At 60.7% G+C, this 18,735-nt stretch overlaps 1 protein-coding gene across 1 annotated transcript in view; it reads right to left on the bottom strand.

The window, feature by feature from the left end:
• Positions 1-619: 619 nt before the first annotated feature.
• The window catches only part of ASIC4 (acid sensing ion channel subunit family member 4), a 28,555-nt gene continuing 10,439 nt past the window's right edge, over positions 620-18,735 (bottom strand). Inside the window, exons 2-10 of the mRNA XM_040069550.1 lie at positions 5,683-5,827; positions 5,388-5,515; positions 5,138-5,297; positions 4,681-4,737; positions 4,432-4,585; positions 3,941-4,032; positions 3,544-3,623; positions 3,120-3,224; positions 620-2,840 (exon numbers count right to left, since the gene is read on the bottom strand). Of these exons, the coding sequence (XP_039925484.1) occupies positions 2,721-2,840; positions 3,120-3,224; positions 3,544-3,623; positions 3,941-4,032; positions 4,432-4,585; positions 4,681-4,737; positions 5,138-5,297; positions 5,388-5,515; positions 5,683-5,827 (1,041 nt within the window). The 3' untranslated portion in view covers positions 620-2,720. The remainder of the gene's footprint in view (positions 2,841-3,119; positions 3,225-3,543; positions 3,624-3,940; positions 4,033-4,431; positions 4,586-4,680; positions 4,738-5,137; positions 5,298-5,387; positions 5,516-5,682; positions 5,828-18,735) is intronic.

Below are 18,735 nucleotides of genomic sequence, written 5' to 3'. Positions count from 1 at the left end.
TCACTGTAGAGCAGGAGACACCATGAGCTCCCAGTTACCGCCTTGGTGTGGGTGAAATGATGGGGCATCCTGGAGGGGCAGAATGTGGTGGCAGGGACAGACTCATCCCAAAGGGATCCAATCTTACTTGATGATAACAAAATGTGGAGGATGTAGCTATTTCCCTGCTTTTCCCTCTAGCACCCAAGCTCAGTCCCCTTCTCACAGGGCATGGTGTGAGCTATGGAATGTGGCCCTGTGTCCCAGCTGCACCCAGTTAACTCAGGCTTTTTCATCCCTCGCTGGTTTAGAAGGAAACCTGTGCTGCCTGGTGCTGGCAGCCTTCACCAAGAGGTCAGCTTCTGTTTCCTACTGTCTCCCCTCTGTTCTGCAGGGTAGCTGGGGCAGATGGAGAAAGCTCTGGAGAAGGCAGGAACTGGAGGAGCATCTCTGCCAGGGAAAGCCCCAGCAGGGTCCCTCTTCCCCTTCACTCATCCTCTGTCTCCCCTGTTTTCAGTTTCACCCTGCACCCCTCGTACACGAGCGCAGGGCTGTCAAGAATTCCATGGGTCCCACCCCCACCCCTCCTCTAGGGTGGTGTCTCACACATCTCTGCCCCATCGGCTCTTGCAGGCATCTCTGGACCTACTTGTGCCTCTTTATTAGGGAGCATTTGTACATTTATAAAACAGTGACACACATCTCTCACATTCACCAGCACAAGGGCAGTTTGTGCTGGCCATCCCACCATGGTGCCCATGCCCACCCCGCTCAGGGCCTGCTGCTCCAGCTGGCAGGAAGGGGACACATCCTGCACCCCCCACTTGCTGCAGGAGACCTTGGTGTAAGGCTAGCTGGCATGGCCGTGGCACATTCCTGGGATAACATGTGGCACCCCTCTGGGGACTCTCCTGCTTGCAGGTTGGCGTATGGGAACCCCACGGGGAGTTGGCACAGCTTCTTCTTAGGGAGGCTGTGGGAGCCCATTGCCTTATGGACAGGCTGGCAGATGTTGTGCCAAGCAGACACTTGGAAATACCTGCTCCCTGGGGAGCACCAGTGAGGCTGGCCTGCTGTGAGGCTCGCTGTGTATCCCCCCACGCAGGGGAACATGGAACACCACGCAGCTGGGTGCTCGCACCCACAGGGAACATGCTTACATGTGGGTGCATACTTTGGGGGAGCTGTTGGACCCCATGCATACCCAGAGCCAAGGCTGCTGGTGCCCTGGTCCCTGCCCTGCGCCTCCCATGTGTGGGGCCTTGAAGGCTGCAAGGATGATGGCTCCTCCTGCATCTATGGCTTTGGGCACGGCACAGCATGGCCATGTTCCATTTGTGGGCACCAGATGGGTGGGGACCAAACCAGCAGGGCCAGAGGCTGCCTGGCTCAACCCCAGCCTTCCCCCGAGGTACCAAATTCGTGCCCTGGGGTACCCCCCTGCCAAGTGTGTGTGTTCAGGGGGGCTTTGCCAGCTTGCCCCCCCTCCTGAGATATTTTGGGGCAGTTTGCCCTGCGCTGGTGTCTGCTGCTACAGTGGAGGGGGTGGAGGCAATGTACAACAGGACGGGGGAGCGCTGCGGGTCCTGCCTTGCGTCCTGCCGTGGGTCCCGCCATCTCAGGGCAGGCAGGAGGAATGTGGCTGCCAGTTTTGGTCAAGGCTCCGGCCAGCGGGTTGGACCGTGGCTGTCCGGGCGGTGCCGGGTACGGAGCACCCTCCTAACCTTGTACAGTCTAGGGGAGGCACAGCGGGTGCTCAGCACCTGGGGCTGGGCGCATGGCGAGGGGTACGTGCATGGTGCAAAAGAGCAGCAACAGGCAGGGGAGTGAGGGCAGGACCCACCATGATGCTTGGGCTGTGCCAGGCAGCTACGCCAAGGGGTGAGCCACTCTGGGCAAAACCTGGGCAGGGAGAGGATGGGTTCACAACAGATTGGGGCAGGAGACAGGGGAGGCAGTAGGTTTGCAGTGCTGAAATGACTGGGGATTATTAGGGGCCAACACCGGAGTGGCAGAGGGAGTCACAGTGCAGGGGTCTGGCTGGGAACAGTGGTGTAGGGGCTGCAGCCCTGAGAGACTGCATGACGCCGGGCGAGGGTGGGAACATGTTTAGGGGCGTGTCACAGTGGTGGTGGTGGTACCAGGGGTCAGGGTGGTGCCATGCAGGTGTGGCTGCAGTTGGGGTGTCCCTGGGCTGGCCACGGGGGCCATGGTGCTCAGAGGGGTGCCCTGCAATGCTGCCCTGCCCTGCAGCAGGAAGGGGGAGAGGTGGTTCCGGGGCAGAAGGAAGCTGTTCCAGGCATGTCTCTCTCATGGGGAAAACCATGCAGGGCAGAGACCACCACCCAGGAGGAGTCAGCAGGGGAGGGCTTAGAGGGGCTCACAGGAACCTCAGCTTACCCCCTTCATGCTCTGCAGCACCATGGCCTCTCTGGGCCACACCTGCTGCTCCTCCAAACCTCCCTGGCATGCCCATCCCCCTCCACGCTGTGTGCTTGAAACTGGGCTGAGCCCACGTGCTAGGGGCAAGCAGAGGGGACAGGCAAAAGGGCCTGGGGGCTGCTCCAGTGCTGGTGCTGAGGCAGCTCCAGTGGCATCTCTGGGGGCAAACGGTGTGGCTGGTGCTGGCAGTGGGGCAGGGGAGGCAGGGGCCTGTGCCCACCGCACCCAGTGCCGCGGTTCCTCTCCATGAGAACGCTGGGGAGGCGGGTGACGGGGCTGCCCCCCGCTCCCAATCTTGCCTAGCAGGCGAAGTCCTCGAAGACTCCCTGGTGAGGGTAGTGGTGGCGGTGGTGGTGGTTTGGCAAGATGCCCGCATTGTAGGCGCCCTCCACGTGCCGACCCAGCGTCTCACAGGGGCTCTGTGGGGATGGCAGTCAATAGGGTGAGCACAGACTCCGTGCACCCTGCCACCTCCCTAGTCCTCCCGCCCATCACAGCGTGTCCACAGGAGCTCCCTGGAGGACACCCAGCTCCCTGCCTCCCTGGGAGTGCCCCGACTCTGCAGCCTGAAGGGACCAAATGCAGAGCCACACACCCCCGCGATCTCGGGATGATTTCCCTTCCCCCTGGGATGGGGGCAGACACATGGCCAGGTCCTGTCCTCGTAGCCCCCAGGCAGCCCAGCCCTGCAGGGGTACCTGGTCCTTCATCTCCTCCAATCCCAGTGTAGCGATGCTGCCCGAGGGCTTCTTCAGAGGTGGCTTGGAGCGGCGCAGGACCCGGCTCACCTTATCTCGGATCACCTGGGTGCAGATGGGAGGTCAGACCCATACCTGCACACAGGTAGCACCCCGTGTGTGGACACCCCAGTCTACACAGAACTGCTGCCTGCTCCCCTTCTCACCCAGGGACAGTGGGACAGTAGCTTGGCCCACCACTCTCCCTGTCCTCAGGTCACTGAGGAATGCTGAGGGACCCATTCTCCTGCCACTGCCTTCCTCTGGATGTTCCCTAATTTGGGGGCTGTTATAGCCCTCTAGGGTGGCCACACATTTTATGCCCTCCCCAGGAAGCCTGTCTCTGCACCCACTGCTGAGACACGTGCCTGAAGGCTAAGCACACCTCATAGATGTAGTCCAGGATCTCCAAGATGGTGAGGACGCTGGCACCGATGAACAGGCCCATCTGCCCCCCGATATCCCCTGGGGAGGAGAAAGGGAAGATGGTCACCAGGAGATTATGTGCAGCCCACTGGAAGCCCGGAGTGGCCCAGCAGGGCAGTGGGGAGTGCCAGGGCTGCCGGACGGTGGGGGACAGAGCAGTCATTGGGGCAGGGTCAGCAGGATGGAGGGAGTGGGGGACATGCGGGATGGGGACAGTCAGCAGCATTCCACCCTTCAGCCAACCTGTGGCTGGCTGCTGCTCTGTGTGATCCCTCCCCCACCAGACCCCCGTCTTCCCAGGGCTGGGACCCAGAGCTCCACGCCTTAGGGCCCCACAGGAAGGCGAAGGGAGTCACCGAGAAGCCCAGCAAGGTCATAGGCTTTCTTCTGCTCAATGGCTTCATAGTTGAGCGCCTCAAAGAAGATGTCCAGCACCAGGAAGTTCTCCCTGTGGGGACACCACTGATCTCAGCAAAGAGAGCTGGTCACCGACCCTCCTGTACCACTTCCCACAAACCTCCTGTGTCCCCCAGCCCTCCAGCTTCCAGGTGCTCCCAGGTGCTCCCACGGCCCTCATGAATTATTCAGGCTGGTGCAGTGGGGACATGGATGGGGCATGTCCCAGACCAGGAGAGACAGTGGGGTGGGGAGGTGCTGGCAGGAAGGCTGGGAAGATTGGACAAGTTGGGAAGAAGCTCTAGTTAAAACACCCCTGCACAGAGGATACTGTAGAGGCCAGGTATGCCAGGACCCTCTCTCTCTGAATGCTGTCGGGAGTGGAGCGGAAGTTCCCCAGGTCCCCAGCCCCCTGCCCACCCCCTGGAATAGCCCAGTGCTGGCAACTCACCGAATGTAGGTCTCATTTTTGTTGTACTTGCGGGCGAGGTAGCGCGCTGAGCCCTTGTTAGGGATGCGGACCATGGAAATCTCCTTGCCATAGCGTGTCAGGTTGCACGGTGTGGGGCAGCTGCAGCGCTCCTGGCTGTCCTCCACTGCTGCATCTGGGGGCAGACACCCATTGGCACAGCCACAATCTCCAGGCCCCTCCCTGGGGCACTCGGCCAGCCCCTAGATGCCCACCCACTGCTGCACCTACCCAGTGTGTGGTCAGCACACTCGATGTACACATTAGGGGAGCAGATGGACTCGTTGCCTGTGGAGAAGCAGATGGTTGGGAGGAGGGGAGTCTGGCGAGATTCTGCCCCCCAAATCTAGACTCACTCCCTTGGAGGCAGTGGAACAGGATGCAGAGGGAATGGGGATGAGTGACCCTTGGGTGTAGGTTGGCTGGAGTATGTGTGGCCCAAGTAAAAGGCAAACAGGGTTGACCTGTGGTGTAAGGAAGGTAGGACAGGAGCTGATCCAGCATGTGGAGAGAATGGAATGGTCCCTGGGTGGAGCAGGATGGGGGCAGGGAAATCCTTGGGTGCAGTGTTGAGGCAGAGGTGATCTTTGGGTGCAGACTGCAGGGAGTTGGGGCAAGGCCAGCAGGACTGTTGGGGCAGTGGGGCGACCCTCACACCATCACGCACACCATCACGCACACCCCTCACCTGGCATATGGACCATACGGCAGTGGCAGCTCTGCACCACAGCCTCCTTCTCACACTGGAGGCGGCAGGCAGCGATGCTGTAGGTGTCATAGCCGGGCAGCAGCTGCTCCCCCTGCATGCTGGCCCGGCAGTTCCCCCACGGCTGTGGCAGGTAGGTGAGCTGTTGGGGTGGGAAGGGCATTGCGGCAGGGCTGTGCTGGGCTGAGTGCCCGCAGACACCTCCCTGGGGCTGTGGGGCATCCTGCCTTACCCGCTGCTCCTGGCAGGACACAAAGGTCTGGAAGCCAGGCGAGACACCAAAGCCCAGCTGATGGATATAGGGTGGCTCGTCCTGGCTGTGGATCTGGACCCGGATGCCAGCTTCAAATGATGTTTCGTCTGCGGGAGAAGGACAGAGGTGCCGCATGCCTGCACCCACCCAGCACCTGCACCCCTCCGATGTCCTGCTTTGTCCACAGTCCCCTCACAGTGTGCTCTGCTTTTCCAGCAACCCTGCGTCCTAGCACCCCTCACCTGTGCCCTGCCTGAGCCATAGCCCCACTTACTGGTCTCTCTCCAGATGGGTAGGTATTCCTCCTGCTGGATGTCCAGCATGATCTCCAGCCCATTGCCCATGCCACCTTGGCGGGTCACACGCGGATTCCTCCGATCCCCATTGAAGGTGTAGCACTTACCATAGCGTGTGTAGACCTAGGGATGGAGAGAGCAGCAGTAAGGGAGCAGGCAGGGATGTGATCGAGTATTCTGCAAGCAGGGTAAGATCCAGAAACTCCCTTCCAATTCCATGGAGGTGATGGAAGGAAGGTAGAGTCTTGCACGACCTCTGGAAAGGCTCATCTCAGCCTGACTCCCCACTCTGCCACCCTTCCACCCTTACTGGGGTGAGGGTGAAGCATCATTCCCAGTACTCATGGGGCAGCCCAGCTGTCCTGTGCCTTCCAGGAGGGAACTCACGGGAGTGAAGTGCTGGGGGCCACAGCGCTCTCCCTGAAAGCGACACTCCACCAGCATGTCCTCAATCTGGTGGCCCAGGCGGTGAAAGAAGCTCTGCATGGTGCGCTCGGAGCGGCGGGGCGGCAAGAAGCGCGAGTAGTTGGCCAGACGCGTCAGCCAGGCACGCTGGTCCTCCCCCAGCACGGCCAGCACCTCGGGCACCAGCGAGTGGTTCTCCCGGGCCAGCCCCAGCCACTCTCCCACCGAGTAGAGGTCGGGCTTGGTGAGGTGCAGGAAGCGCGCCCGGTTGGGGTTGCAGAGGGTGACAGCCGGGAAGCGGAGCTGGGGCGCCCAGGCGAGGCGTGCGCGGGTGTGCACGGGCCGCGAGAGCAGGTGGTGCAGGCGGTCGGCGGCGCCGCTGGCCAGCAGCCCGGCGGAGGCCAGGAAGGCCAGGCTCCAGAGCAGGCGGCGCAGGCGGGACTGTGGCCGGGTGCACATGTAGTGCAGCCCAGGGATCCGGGTGGCTCGCAGGATGCCAACAACGAGCTGGGGTGCGCTGCTGTCCTGGGATGGTGTCAGAACCTCCGCGTCCTGGCAGCAGGCAAGGGGCAGCGGCATGGCTGCGTTCAGGGTGGCTCCTCTGGAAAGCGGGCTGCAGGCTGCCCCTGAGGCTGCCCAGGGTCCCTGGTCCCCCCCAGGGATCTCTCCCTCCCGGGAGGCTTTTGCTCTGCACCTTCCTGAGACGAACACAGCAGACGCCTTTCTGAGCTGCTTTGCTGATGGGTGAGGGGAGGGAGAGGAGGGGGTTGCTACAAACACGCCCTTCCCCAACCTGCATTCGGGAATGGAAAATTCCTTCTTGAGCTGGGTTGGGACAGGGGTGTGTGTTGTCTTAGCCCAGGCAAGCTGAACCGGCAACCCCCAGTGTCCCAGCATGGTGGGCATCTGTGTCTGGATAGTGATGACCTGTCCCAGGCATGCTGTGTGAGCCCTGTGCCTAGGAATGTTGCACCTCAGCTCTTTCTCCTTGTCCCTTGCCATGCATTCACCACAAAACACTGCCTGGACCTCTAGGGTCCCCAGCTGTGTCTGCTCTGCTGCTGGGGACTCTGCCCCATAGAGGCAGGACACTGACAGCACTGGGGGGCCATCACCTACTGCCATTGCTGCTGGGGACCTTGTCTACCTCGGTATCCTTGCCCCTGGATCTGGGGACCTCAGTGCCCAGACCATCTGGGCCAGGTGGGGTGGGAAAGGCAAGACTGGGTCAGGAGGAGTGGAACCATGGGGTGGGAGGCTGCATGGGAACCCATCTGCGCCTGGCGGGCGCTTTGAAGTGACGGCAAGGCTGTGATCAGAGCGCAGCAGTGGCGTGGGGGGGTGTCTGTACCCGGCTGTCAGCGTGGCTGGCAGCGCCTCGACAGCCTGTCAGGTGCCTTCAAAGCTCAGCACTGCACTCTCCTCAGCCTCTCATCTCCTGCTGCGGCAGCTTCCAGGCACCCACCTTCGGCACTCACCCAGCGTGGGCCGGCGTGGGGAGGGGCTGTCCCTCATCCTCCACAGCCCCAGGACAAGTCAGGGCTACTGGGCCCTGTGAAAGGCAGCATCCTTGAGCTCCATTGCATCAGGGAATGAAAAGGCCGGTGATGGCAGGAGGGATTGGAACAAAGGGAGCTCCCGATCACCTACCTCAGCAGTGACTCCCCAGCACCATCCCTGCCGCAGGCCTTGATGCCTGAGCAACACGTAACTGACAGCCACGATGGGGACACGGCCAAGATCCCATCTGGTAGCTTGGTAACAAATGCAGGAGGACTTCAGGCGGGTCATAAACAGGACAGAGAGCGAGGGGGGCGAGTGGAGGCAGCGGGCGGCACCCAAAGGCGGCAGGGCCGCGCACCCCGTCCCCGGCAGGCCCTGCCCGCCGCGCCGGGTGCTTGGCGGGCGCTGCCCGGCAGGGGGCAGCAGGGCCCCGCGCTCGCTCGGCGGCCCCGGGCCCTGCGCCCGGCCCGGCCCCACACCCGGCCCGGCCCCGCACCCAGGCCGGCCCCGAACCCTGCCCGGCTCCGCACCCGGCCCGGCCCCTAGCCCCAGGGCAGCCCCTGAGCCGCACCGGGCGGCCGCTGAGCTCTCCGGCTCCTGTCGTGGCCCCGCCGCCGAGTACGGCGCTGGCACCATCCCCGCCGCGTGCTGCCCGCTCCTGCGGCCTCGGGACCCTGTGGGTCACCCCACAGTACCCGCCCTGAGCTGCCCCCTCCAGCCGCGGCATCCCCGCAGCACCGCCAGGACACGGCTCAGCCCCTCTCTGTAGGGCGGCTGGAGCCGGCTCGGCTCCTTTCTGAGATTTATCGCGGTTGCGAGCGCCGGCGGCTGCCAGCCTGATACCATCAGCCCCGGCGCACCAGGGCAGCTTCTATATTAGTTTTCTTTAAACGGAGGATAAGCTCCCCAGGCTGGAGAAAATGTCATTTCTGTGAACGCTTCCATCTCGTGTCAGTTCAAACACCTCCGGGCGGCATGGCAATCACCCTGGGGCGGGGTGAGGGATGGGGATGCGATACAGAGGCTGCGGCACGTGTGGACAGAGCTTAGGGACGGGGACCAGTCTCTAAGGGGGAGGATTGGAGGAGAAGGTCCAGCTGTGGTGGTGGCCGTGCTCCAGGCAGGTGGGCACGGCTGCGGGGGAGCATGGGGAGCAGGGGTGCCCATGGCGTCCAGCTGAGTTACTCGCTTGTCAACTGCTGGGGTGCCGAGGCCAGTTGTGAAATCACACTGGCGAGAGCACAGCACAGTCCTGAAGGGCTTTGCCTTTCCAGCATGACAAATCCAATTAGATAACAGGGAGTGCACAAAGAGGAAGAGGAGGAGGTGGAGGAGGAAGAAGAAAAGCAGAGGAGAGCCTGCCTGCACCAGGAACATGTTTTTCTCCCCACAGGTGACCCAGAAAAATACCTTGCAGGGCTGTAGCACACATGTCCAGCCAAGGACAGCAACTGGGGCATGGGCCCTTGGGCACCTGGCTCTGCCTGCTGGGCACCCACGAGTGTTGCAGCCTTAGGGCCAGAGAGGCAGCATTCCCGTGTCACATGCTGGTCTCCTTGCTCAGCCAGTGCATGCTGGCATTCCCACACCGTGCTCACATGCAGGGGAGACCCCATTAGGGAGGCAATTTCTTGACATGATTCCTCATTTTCCTCTCTCTCCCATGGAGACATGCTGACCTTGACAGAAATAGTTGTCTGTGCCTCAGCAGGCAGATCCCAGTCAGATGTAGCTGGGGACCCTGGCATCTTCGTCTGCACCCCACACAGTTCTGGGGCCCCCCAAGTGCCCTCCATGCTCCCAAGACTTGCATCCCAGCCCCTCTGCTGTGGGGAGCCTTTTGGGAGCAAGATGCTGAACCCCAGCATCCTCATCCTGGCTCACGCCAGATCACTCATGAGCACTGGGAGCATGAGGACCAACATCACTCATTCCCAGCCCCCCATCCCCAGTGCTGCCAGCCCACTGTGCCAGCCTTGGGCTGATCCCAGCTCATGCAGGTATTTCCACGGCTTACACGGCTCCCCACGGTATTTAGCCTCTGGAAGACGACGCTAAACATTGCAGGCAGTGACAAATCCTGATTGCTCTGAGGAGACAAGAGGCCGCACTAAGCTTCCAGCCAAATGTTTTCATGCGAGGGGAAAGAGCTACGACATGTGTGGTGCCAGCGGGTCCTGCTGCTGCATGCCTGGGCCACCCAGCCCTGCTCCCACATCCCCACTGGGACAGCCAGCTCTGTTCCCACTTACCTACTGGGACATCCAGCCCTGCTCCCACATCCCCACTGGGACATGCAGCAGACAAGCAGGCCCTGGGCATGGGCACACCACACAGGAGCGATCACCGCAGCATAGAAGCACCCCTGTGAACAGTCATCATTGGGGCATAATGGGGATGGGGACAGGAATGGGAGGACACCAGAGTGCTGCCGACCTGGACTTGGTGGGGATGCCAGCCCAGGAGTAACCTTGAGGCTTATCTCCAGATAACCCTGAGCCCAGAGAGGAAATCACCACGGGCAAGACTGTTGTGTAAAGGAAAGCAGCCTCTGAAACTGGAAATGCTGCTTCCTGAGTGAGTGCAGGCAGCTGGAGCACGGGGATGTTCCTGGACAGGAGACATGGCACAGGAGCTGGGGCCAAACTGGGATGACACTGGTAGAGCTGGGGCAATGGCACACCCACACACCCTGCCTCCTGCTCTGCTCCTGCCCCCCACTTGGCCATCCCAGCCCCCCATCCCAGCTCTGCTGGAGCCCCTCACCATGCCAGAGCCCCCCCAAGGCAGCCCCCCATCCCCAACAGCCCGCTCCCCCCGCACAGGACAGCCAGCCCCGCCTGGGTGCCCCGGGAGGGAAGCCGCAGCGCTGACGCCAGCATTACAACTGCCCGGGATATGAGATCCGCTTGGATTCAGCAATTTCAACTCATTTCAAGCCCGATTCTGCAGCAATTTTCTGAGCCAGTGGGATGTTTTTGCCACTGCAAACGTCCCTTCTCATGCATGGTCGCACCATTTCCTTTCCCCGCTCTCAGGAGATTTGAGGAACGGTGCCAGTTTGGCTCGACCCCAGCTCTGGCAGTAGCACAACCATCTCCCACACTAGCAGCTCCTCAGTGCAGCCCCCTGCCCTGCACAGAGCTGCTGGGATGCCTCGTGCAGGACACAGCCCTGCATATGGGGTCTGGGGCTGCTGCCTCCATGGGGCACCAGGCTCTGCATCCTCAGCCCAAACAGAGCAGGGCACCTTTGTCACGGTACGCACAAGCGATGGTTTAGGCTTCTTGTTTCCCCAGCCCTGTGAAGGGCTAAGCTCTGGAATATCTCCTGCGGCTCCCTGATCTGCCTCCAAAGGAAGAGTGAAAACAGTGTGGGGCAAGGGGGCCAGAGGCTGCTGCAGGCATATCCCAGAGAGGCCAGGACCTCTCCCTCCACTGCAGCTGTGCCTCTCTCTGTGCTACAGGACAACCCTTGCCAGCTGAGTCCCCTTGGCTAGGCCTGAGCCAGCAGTGGAGATGTGGGCGTGTGGGGCTGGCAGAGCCCCTTTCATGCCAAGCAGGCTCGCTGCTGGAATACCAATTGCTCAGCTGTGCTGCAGGCTGTGCCACTGGCCAGGCAGAGCAGTGGGAGACACCCGAGCTCCAAACACGGGCAGGGCAAGCAGGTCACAACCAGGCTGCTGCATCAGGGACAGTGTGTAACCCATGTCCCCAGGAACAGGCAGGATCTAGACCACAGCTTCCTGCTCCTGGTGGGTCAGGAGTATAGGGATACAATGCAAGGCAGAGAGATGCACCGTGCACACGGGCAAGGACACCCTCCCAGCATATCTGCCCCAGCCCTGCCAGTGACTGTTAAAGCAGGGGGACATTGGCACCATCCAGCTTTCCGGATCAGCATCTGTGACAGCATGCCCAAACTCGTGTGCCAGAGAAGGACCTTTCCCTGCAAACCATTGCCCCAGGAGTCCTGCACTGGCCAAGCCAGAAGCTGGAGAGAACCGTGCTGCTCATGCCACATGGAGACAGGGTGGCTGTGACACAGGGGGGCGTAGCTGGGGACCCCAGCTCCTCACCTCTCGACTTCACTGCACAGGCATGGCAACAGATTGCACACATGGCAGCCTGTGGTAGCAGGGAAAGCGCTATCACATAGTTGTGCTTTCTACTCCTGCTGCTCCTGGGGGGAATTTGTCCCAGAATCTCACTCATTTCCAACCTAAATTTATTCACGGCCAGTTTTTACCATTTGTTCTCATGCCAGCATTGTCCCTTAGCTTAAATAGCTCTCTTTCCTCCCTTGTGTTTACTCCCTTGATGTATTTATAAACAGCAATCCTATCCCCTCGCAGCCTCCAGCCTGCCAGCCTTCACGTGCCAATCGCTTCTGGTTTCCTCTCCCGATTCAGCCTCTGGCTGCCTGTGCAGCCTGGCTGCCCGGCACAGCATCAGCTTCAGCTCCTCAGCCCTGGCTGCCCAGCGCTCGCACACAGCTCTCCCCCTCATTCCACAGCAGCCGTGGGGCAGCATCCAAGCCAGTCGGGACCGCTGCCCCAGCCAGGGCTAACCTGCTCCCTGCAGATCTCCCGGCAGCTTGTGCTTTCATACAGTTTGTTTTCATTTTCAAACATCCACCAAAAGCGACACCTGGGCAGGTGATGGAGCCAACACCAAGGGAACTGCAGAAGGTGAAGTGCCAGTGGCAAAGGCATGCTGCAGTGCAGGGCAGGGATGTGAGGGGGGGGGCGGGCAGGAGCAGTGAGATGAGGGGGCAGGGGCTGGGGAAGTCCACATCATCCTGTTGGCAGCCCAAAAACCCCTCTGAGTTGCTAAGCATGCTGCCTACCTACCCTGGTCTCTCCCTTAGTACGAGTGGGGTGCTGGAGCTGCAGAAGGTTTCTGCCCTATATTTCTGCCTCCTGCTTCAGGAGGTGCTCAGTGTCCCCACGGGAAAGAATGCACCAAAGCTGCACCCCCAAAAATGCCAGAACGAGTTTGTCGAACTGCTAACACGCTCCCTAGCTGGGGTTTGGACCGTGCTGAGCAGCAATCCTGCCGTCACTCCGTGCACCCTCCGGCGCTCTCCAGCCGGCTTCCCACCCTCAGACACCCCCGCGCTGGGCACGCCGCTCCCGGGCACACAGCACGCTACGGATAAGCACTGGGATGGGCTGCAGCTCAGCCTCGCTGCTGCAAACCCAACAAAACACTCACATACACAGAGAACAGTAATGATGGGTTTGGGTAGCGGGCTCCCCTTGGCAGTTGGAGAATATCCAGCACCATGCGCGGTACTGTGCAGACACAGCTGGCCCGTGCCACTTGTCCTCAGGACCAGAGGAGGATCCCCAGCCCTGTGGTTTCACAGAGAGTTAGCACTAAGCCCACACATCTCGCAGGCTGGAGGAAGCAGGGAACATCAAGGATACCCGAAAGCGGGGTATGCAACGTCCCCCGGGTTCCTTTGTGGAGCTTAGGCAGCCTCTATTCTTCGGCTGTTGTCACCCCGCAGGAACCCCAGCCTCTGCATGGTACTGGTTGGGCGCTAGTGGCCTTTGTCTGCAGATCCTGGGCACCCCCGGCCCCGTCTTGCACTCCTTCGCATGCGGGGCCCTGCGGGGATGTGTTCCCGCATCCCGCCTTGGCTCCGCGGGCAGCGCATCCCCCAGGGACCGCTTCTCTTTGAAAGCAGCCGTACAGGGAGCTCTGCCGCCCGTCCCCAAAGGGTTAACAAGCAATTTCCTTTGCTGACAGCTCGGAGACCGTTCTCTATCGACTGCGGGAGAATAAGAGGGGAGAAGCAGGGAGATAAAAAGGCAGCAGAGCTGGCACCGCCTGCTTAATCCCAGCGTTTAATCTGCTGGGGCAGCGCAGGCAGCCTTATCTCGCCGTCCTTCTGCTGCTCCATCTCATTACTGCTCCCACGGCTGCCGGGAGATGGGGGAGCTGAGCCGAGGAGCGAGGCCCGGGGCAGGGATGCCGCCTGCCGCCCCGCTCAGCAGCCCCCGCTCCTGGCACCAGCGCACCCCTCGCTGCCCGGCCGGAGCGGGGGGGTGGCACACGGGGGATGCACCCAAGAAACATGCTGGCTGGCGCTAGGCGCTGTCACACGGCCTCGGGGACACACTGCCAGTGTCACACACTCAAGTCACACGTTTCCCGATCACTGAGCTCCGGTGGTCCAGCTTGCGCGATGCCCAAGCCCGCATGGGCTTATGAGGGATGCAGGGCTCCACGGTACAGTCTGTGTAGGGTCCCACAGTAGGGTCAGGACAGCAGGCAGGGCAATGCCACCTTGTTCTGCGTGTGCCCTTCCCTCCATCCCCACCTATCCAGGTATCCCCCTGCCGAGTCCCAGACTAGGGCCACACTTCCCACCAGGCACACCATGGCCATTGTCCCTGGGACACACCGGCCTGGACCTGGCAGCTCCCGCAGCCTCCGGGCAGGGTTAGGCGGGAGGGGAGGGGAGGGGAGGGGGTCCCTCCAGCCGTGGCATTTATCTGTAAATCCACAGCACTGACACGGTGAAGATGAAGCCTCTGCTCTTGCCGGGTTGTCACGGGGGTTATCCTGCCTAGGATGGGTTTGCACTGATAAGATTTATTGTCACCCTGGATGAGGTACCAGCACCTCACTGCCTGCTGCTCTCGACAGGCTGTGCTGCCTGCCAGGGGGTGTTGTGAGGGGCATGAGCAGCACCTCAGTGAGCAGTTGCCAGTAGAGTGGGTCCCCAGACAAAAGGACAGCCAGGCATGACCCTCTGCTCCCCGCTGCCGGAGCTAGTGGGTTCCCTGCCCACCTGTAGCAGGGCGCCTCACACACTCTGGGACCATTTCAGCAGGATGCGGGGGGACTCTGGTCCCTGAGCCGGACCATGCTGAGCAGAGCACACATCTGTGCTGCCACAGATTTGCTGACAGTGCTGGCATTGCAGTTCCTGTCACAGCTCGGTAGCCTTCGTGGCGCTCCTGCACAGTGTGGGGAGACTGGGACTCGCGGGGCTGCTGGGACAGCCGTGTGTGGAGCCACCACAGGCAGAACGGCCTGGGTGGGGAGCGGGGGCACACTGTATCCTGCAGCCTGAACTCAGCACCATGCAGAAGCTGGCAGGGAGGCTAAGGGAAGCAGGGCTTCGTGCACCCCCGTGCTCCAGGGTGACGTGGGATGAGCAGGGATACCCTCAAAAGGGGAACTTGGCTCCAAAACCGTCTGCCGTGCCATGATCCCTCACCCGCTCCCTGCTGCCTGCCCCCACGCCACGCTCCCCACCACTGATTTCCCTGGGGCCAGCGGGGATTGCCCTGAGCCGCCTGGTGCCACCAGCCGGGGGCTGAACCAGGCTAAATCCCTGAGCAGCGGGAGGGGTAGCCGCCTGCCAGCATCCTCCCCGTCTCCGAAGTCACCACATAAGCCCCGCACAGCTCTCCCACCACCCCACCCCATCCAAACTCCCTCCTCTTCCCTTTCTCCTCCCCTCCAGCCGCTGACCCCCGACACTGCTGTGGGCTCCGCTCTCTCCGACAACAGGAATTCGACTCCAATGTGTCAGAATTGAAGGAAACAACATGCAAGCAAACAGCCTGAGCCCTGGCTGCACCCTCCTCCCCAAGGCCGACTCAAGGGACCCGGGGGCTAGGAGGCCAGTCGGGATGATGGTGTAACCCGACAGCACACAGGGAGTCCCAGTGAAGTGGGGTGATCACAGCTCAGTGGGAAAGGGCTCGTTAATAGCTGAGCCCTTTTAGCAGAGATTAGGGAGCTGCACGGCTTTGATCTTTGATTGCCAATTTGCATCTTGAAGGCGCTGGGACCTCATCCAGCCTCAGCGCAACCCTTTGTGGTTATCTCGTGGCTAATGGATTTGTTCTTAATGCTGGAGCGTGCAGGCTAAAGGCTGATTAAACCCTCTCCGCGGCACTAAATCAATGGAACAAACATGATAGGGGCTGGCTTTCCCCAGCCTGGGTGCTCCCGGGCAGAGGAGCTGATCAAGAAAGCCCCTGTGCCCCGGGACTGACAGGGGGTCCCTCCTCGGGGCTGCCGGCAAGGGGAAGAGATGTGGGCACTGGCAGGCAGGGGCAAACCTGCAGCCCATATCCTTCTGTCCCTATATCCCCATTGTCTGCTCTCCATGTAGGTGATGGGCTGGGTGTCTCAGGACTCCCAAGGCATCTGCTTCTGTGTGTTTGGTCACATTGCCCATGTGCTGGTCCTCAGTTTTCCTCTTCAGCTCCTCCCAGCTCCCATCTCAGCTCCCAGGGCTTGCTGTCGGAGCAGGGACATGTCCTGGCAGGAATGGGGTAAGGCAACCTGCCCCTGCAGCTGGGGGCCTCCTTCTCCCCTCCTCCTATCCCTTTACCTCCCATACAAAGGGGAGCAGCACTGGCAGCTCCCACCTCTCTCTTCAGACCATTTCCCCTTGCCTCTGCTTGGATCCAGTGCCTCATTCCCAGGAGTGTATGCTGCTCCCAGCATTCCACACATCACATGCTGTGAGCAGGGGTATCTGTACACACCACTTTCCATAATGCCTGAGGTGTCCATTGCACGACCAGCTTCAGGAAAATGCAATTTCCATCACTCATGCCCCAGGAACAGCTGGTCCTTCATCCTAACTGCTGCCTGGGCTGTGAGCCTGGGGATGGGAGCTGAGCACCTGAGACAGGCAGGACTAAAGTTTTGGGGACTAGGAGCCATGGGGAAAAGGAGTGAAGGAGTGAAGGAGTGAAGATGTGGCTACAAGCTGGGAGGAGACCGTCTGAGAACTTTTTACAACTTTTGCTTTTTGCAGGGCTCATGGCATTGGCCCGGCTGCTGCCAGGTCAAAGCTACCTGCAGGTGACAGAAGTCCTGATCAGAGACCTTGCTCCAGAGCCCTGCTCTTGTACAGGAGGATGATACCTGCAACACAGGTAAGCTCAGAACAGTACCCTGCTGGGAACCAGCCCGTGGGGAAAAGGTGCTGGAAACAGCCCCATGGGCCCCAGACTGCGACCATGTCAGGCTCAGTCCTGGTGAGCAGCTGCCTCAGAAGCAGCTGGGCTGCTGCACGGCATGGAGCTGGTGGGATCACACACTGAGATTCCCATCGGCAAACGCCACTATTGAAACATCTCCTCTTTGCCAATATTTGCCAAGCACGGGAGATAAAGTGGCTACAAGTCATGACTGCCGACATTTCAATCCACTAGGGCTAGCAGTGGAGGGGCAGCCAGGCAGCTCCCAGGTGTGGGGGGTCCTGCCAGCTCAGCCCCCAAAGCCCCCCTGCAGCAGTGCAAGGAGAGCCAGGATCCCTCCACACTGGTGCACAGCACCTCTGGAGCCTGGGGTGGATGGTACTGCCATGGGCATTTCTGCCTCTGCCACCCTGCACTGGGTAGCCCCTCTCCTGCCATAACTCCCACCTCTGCACCATGACAGCCATGACAGCCATCTCCACTGGGTCAGCATCTCCCTGAAACCCTCAGTGTAGTACCCATCACCTGGCTCCAGCACTGTGCCATCTGCTCCGTGTCATCCCAGGGTCCCCAGTATCACCGCCCTGCCCTGCCTGCACCACGCATCCCTTTCTCCCCCTTGCTCCAGGCTGCCTGTGCAGTCTCTGCAGTGGTCCATAAGAGGATGAGGCAGCTCACAATGCTGAGATACAGCTCCTGGAGGAGAAGACCAGAGCATTATCAGCACAGGGAGTTAATTAAGGTCATGTCAGGCGATAAGGAAACAGGATGTAGAGCAGCAGCAGCAGTACAGGGGGGTCAGAGCATGAAAAACTCCCTCTGAAAAGCAGCTCCATTGAGATGTGATCAGCCAGTTGCTCGGGGATAGAGCAGCTGTCATGGCCACACAGGCAGGGCTCCATGTATGGCACTGCACACGCTGTACCATGTCCAGTACAGGATAGAATGGGATAGGGTGAAATGGGATGGGGATGAGGATGGGGTGGGGTGGGATGGGTAGTGGCTGGGCAGAAGGCCTGGTGATACACCATTTCCTGGGCCGGGAGAGCCTGCTGAACAGTCCTGGTTATTTTCTCCTGTCCTCATGAAGAAGCAATGCACCTTGGAGTGACCAGTGTCATGCCAGCAAGGCAGGAATTACTGTGAACCCCTGCCCATAATTAGCACATGTAATTGCAGACACTCTCTGATTAGCAGGACCTCAGAGGTGGGTATGCCAGACTGCTTGACAGTGCTTGCATTGCTCCCGCCTCAGACTGTTCACTTCCCTGCTCAGTGATGACTTCACCCCTGAGCCAGGCAGTGCCATGGGGCTGGGAGAGCCAGGCTGACCCGGCATGGCACACCACAGCCACAGCAGGGTGGTGGGAGCAGGCTGTGGACTGGGCCACAGGCAAAGGGGACACACAGCCAGTGCATATCCATCTTTCCTGCACAAACTGCAGCACGACCTGGTGCCCTGCCTTGCTGGGCAAGAGCTGAGCTGATGGGACATAATTAATACTTGCATCAATCTCAGATGGATTTGCATAGTGTCCTCAGTCCCGTGCTGCTTGGGAAGGTGGCCTGCTCCAAACCTTTCCCAGGAGCAGCAGCACCAGATACTGGGCTGGCCCTGCCTCTTCTGCAGGAGTCAGAGCCCCAGCGTGGCCCCTGACTTGGCCCCACATGCACCCCAGCCCTCCTTGCCCCACCGCAGAGCGGACACCTGCAGGCCCCATCCCAGCCCTGCTCTGGCCACTGGAGCACTGAAGACAGATGGAGATGTTTCTCTCTGCTGTAGCCTCTTTCCTGGAACACTCAGTTCCCTCCTGCCCTGTCCTGTTCCCATGGCCCAGGTGAATTCCCCCATCCCATTAGTGAAGGTGTCTGGGAAGAAGAAGAGCCAGGGGAGAAAAGAATCTGGGGTGGTGGCAGAAACACCAGGATGCAGGTAGGGACCACAGCCCTCACCTTGCTGCCCTGTGGGTGCACATGCAGGTGGGGGACAGTACAGGGATGTGCAGGGTGTCATTGACCCCAGAGATGACAGGCTGGTGACATATCCTCGTGCAGCCAAGCGCAGTGCCTCTCCACAGCTGCTGACACCGCTGACAGCTGCTCCCAGCCCCATGACACCGCAGGGACCGCCATACTCCAGGCACTGTCAATGGATACAGGG

This window comes from Hirundo rustica, chromosome 7 (assembly GCF_015227805.2).
Source record: "Hirundo rustica isolate bHirRus1 chromosome 7, bHirRus1.pri.v3, whole genome shotgun sequence".
Classification (NCBI taxonomy): Eukaryota; Metazoa; Chordata; class Aves; order Passeriformes; family Hirundinidae; genus Hirundo; species Hirundo rustica.
This window is presented reverse-complemented; position numbering and strand designations above follow the sequence as displayed.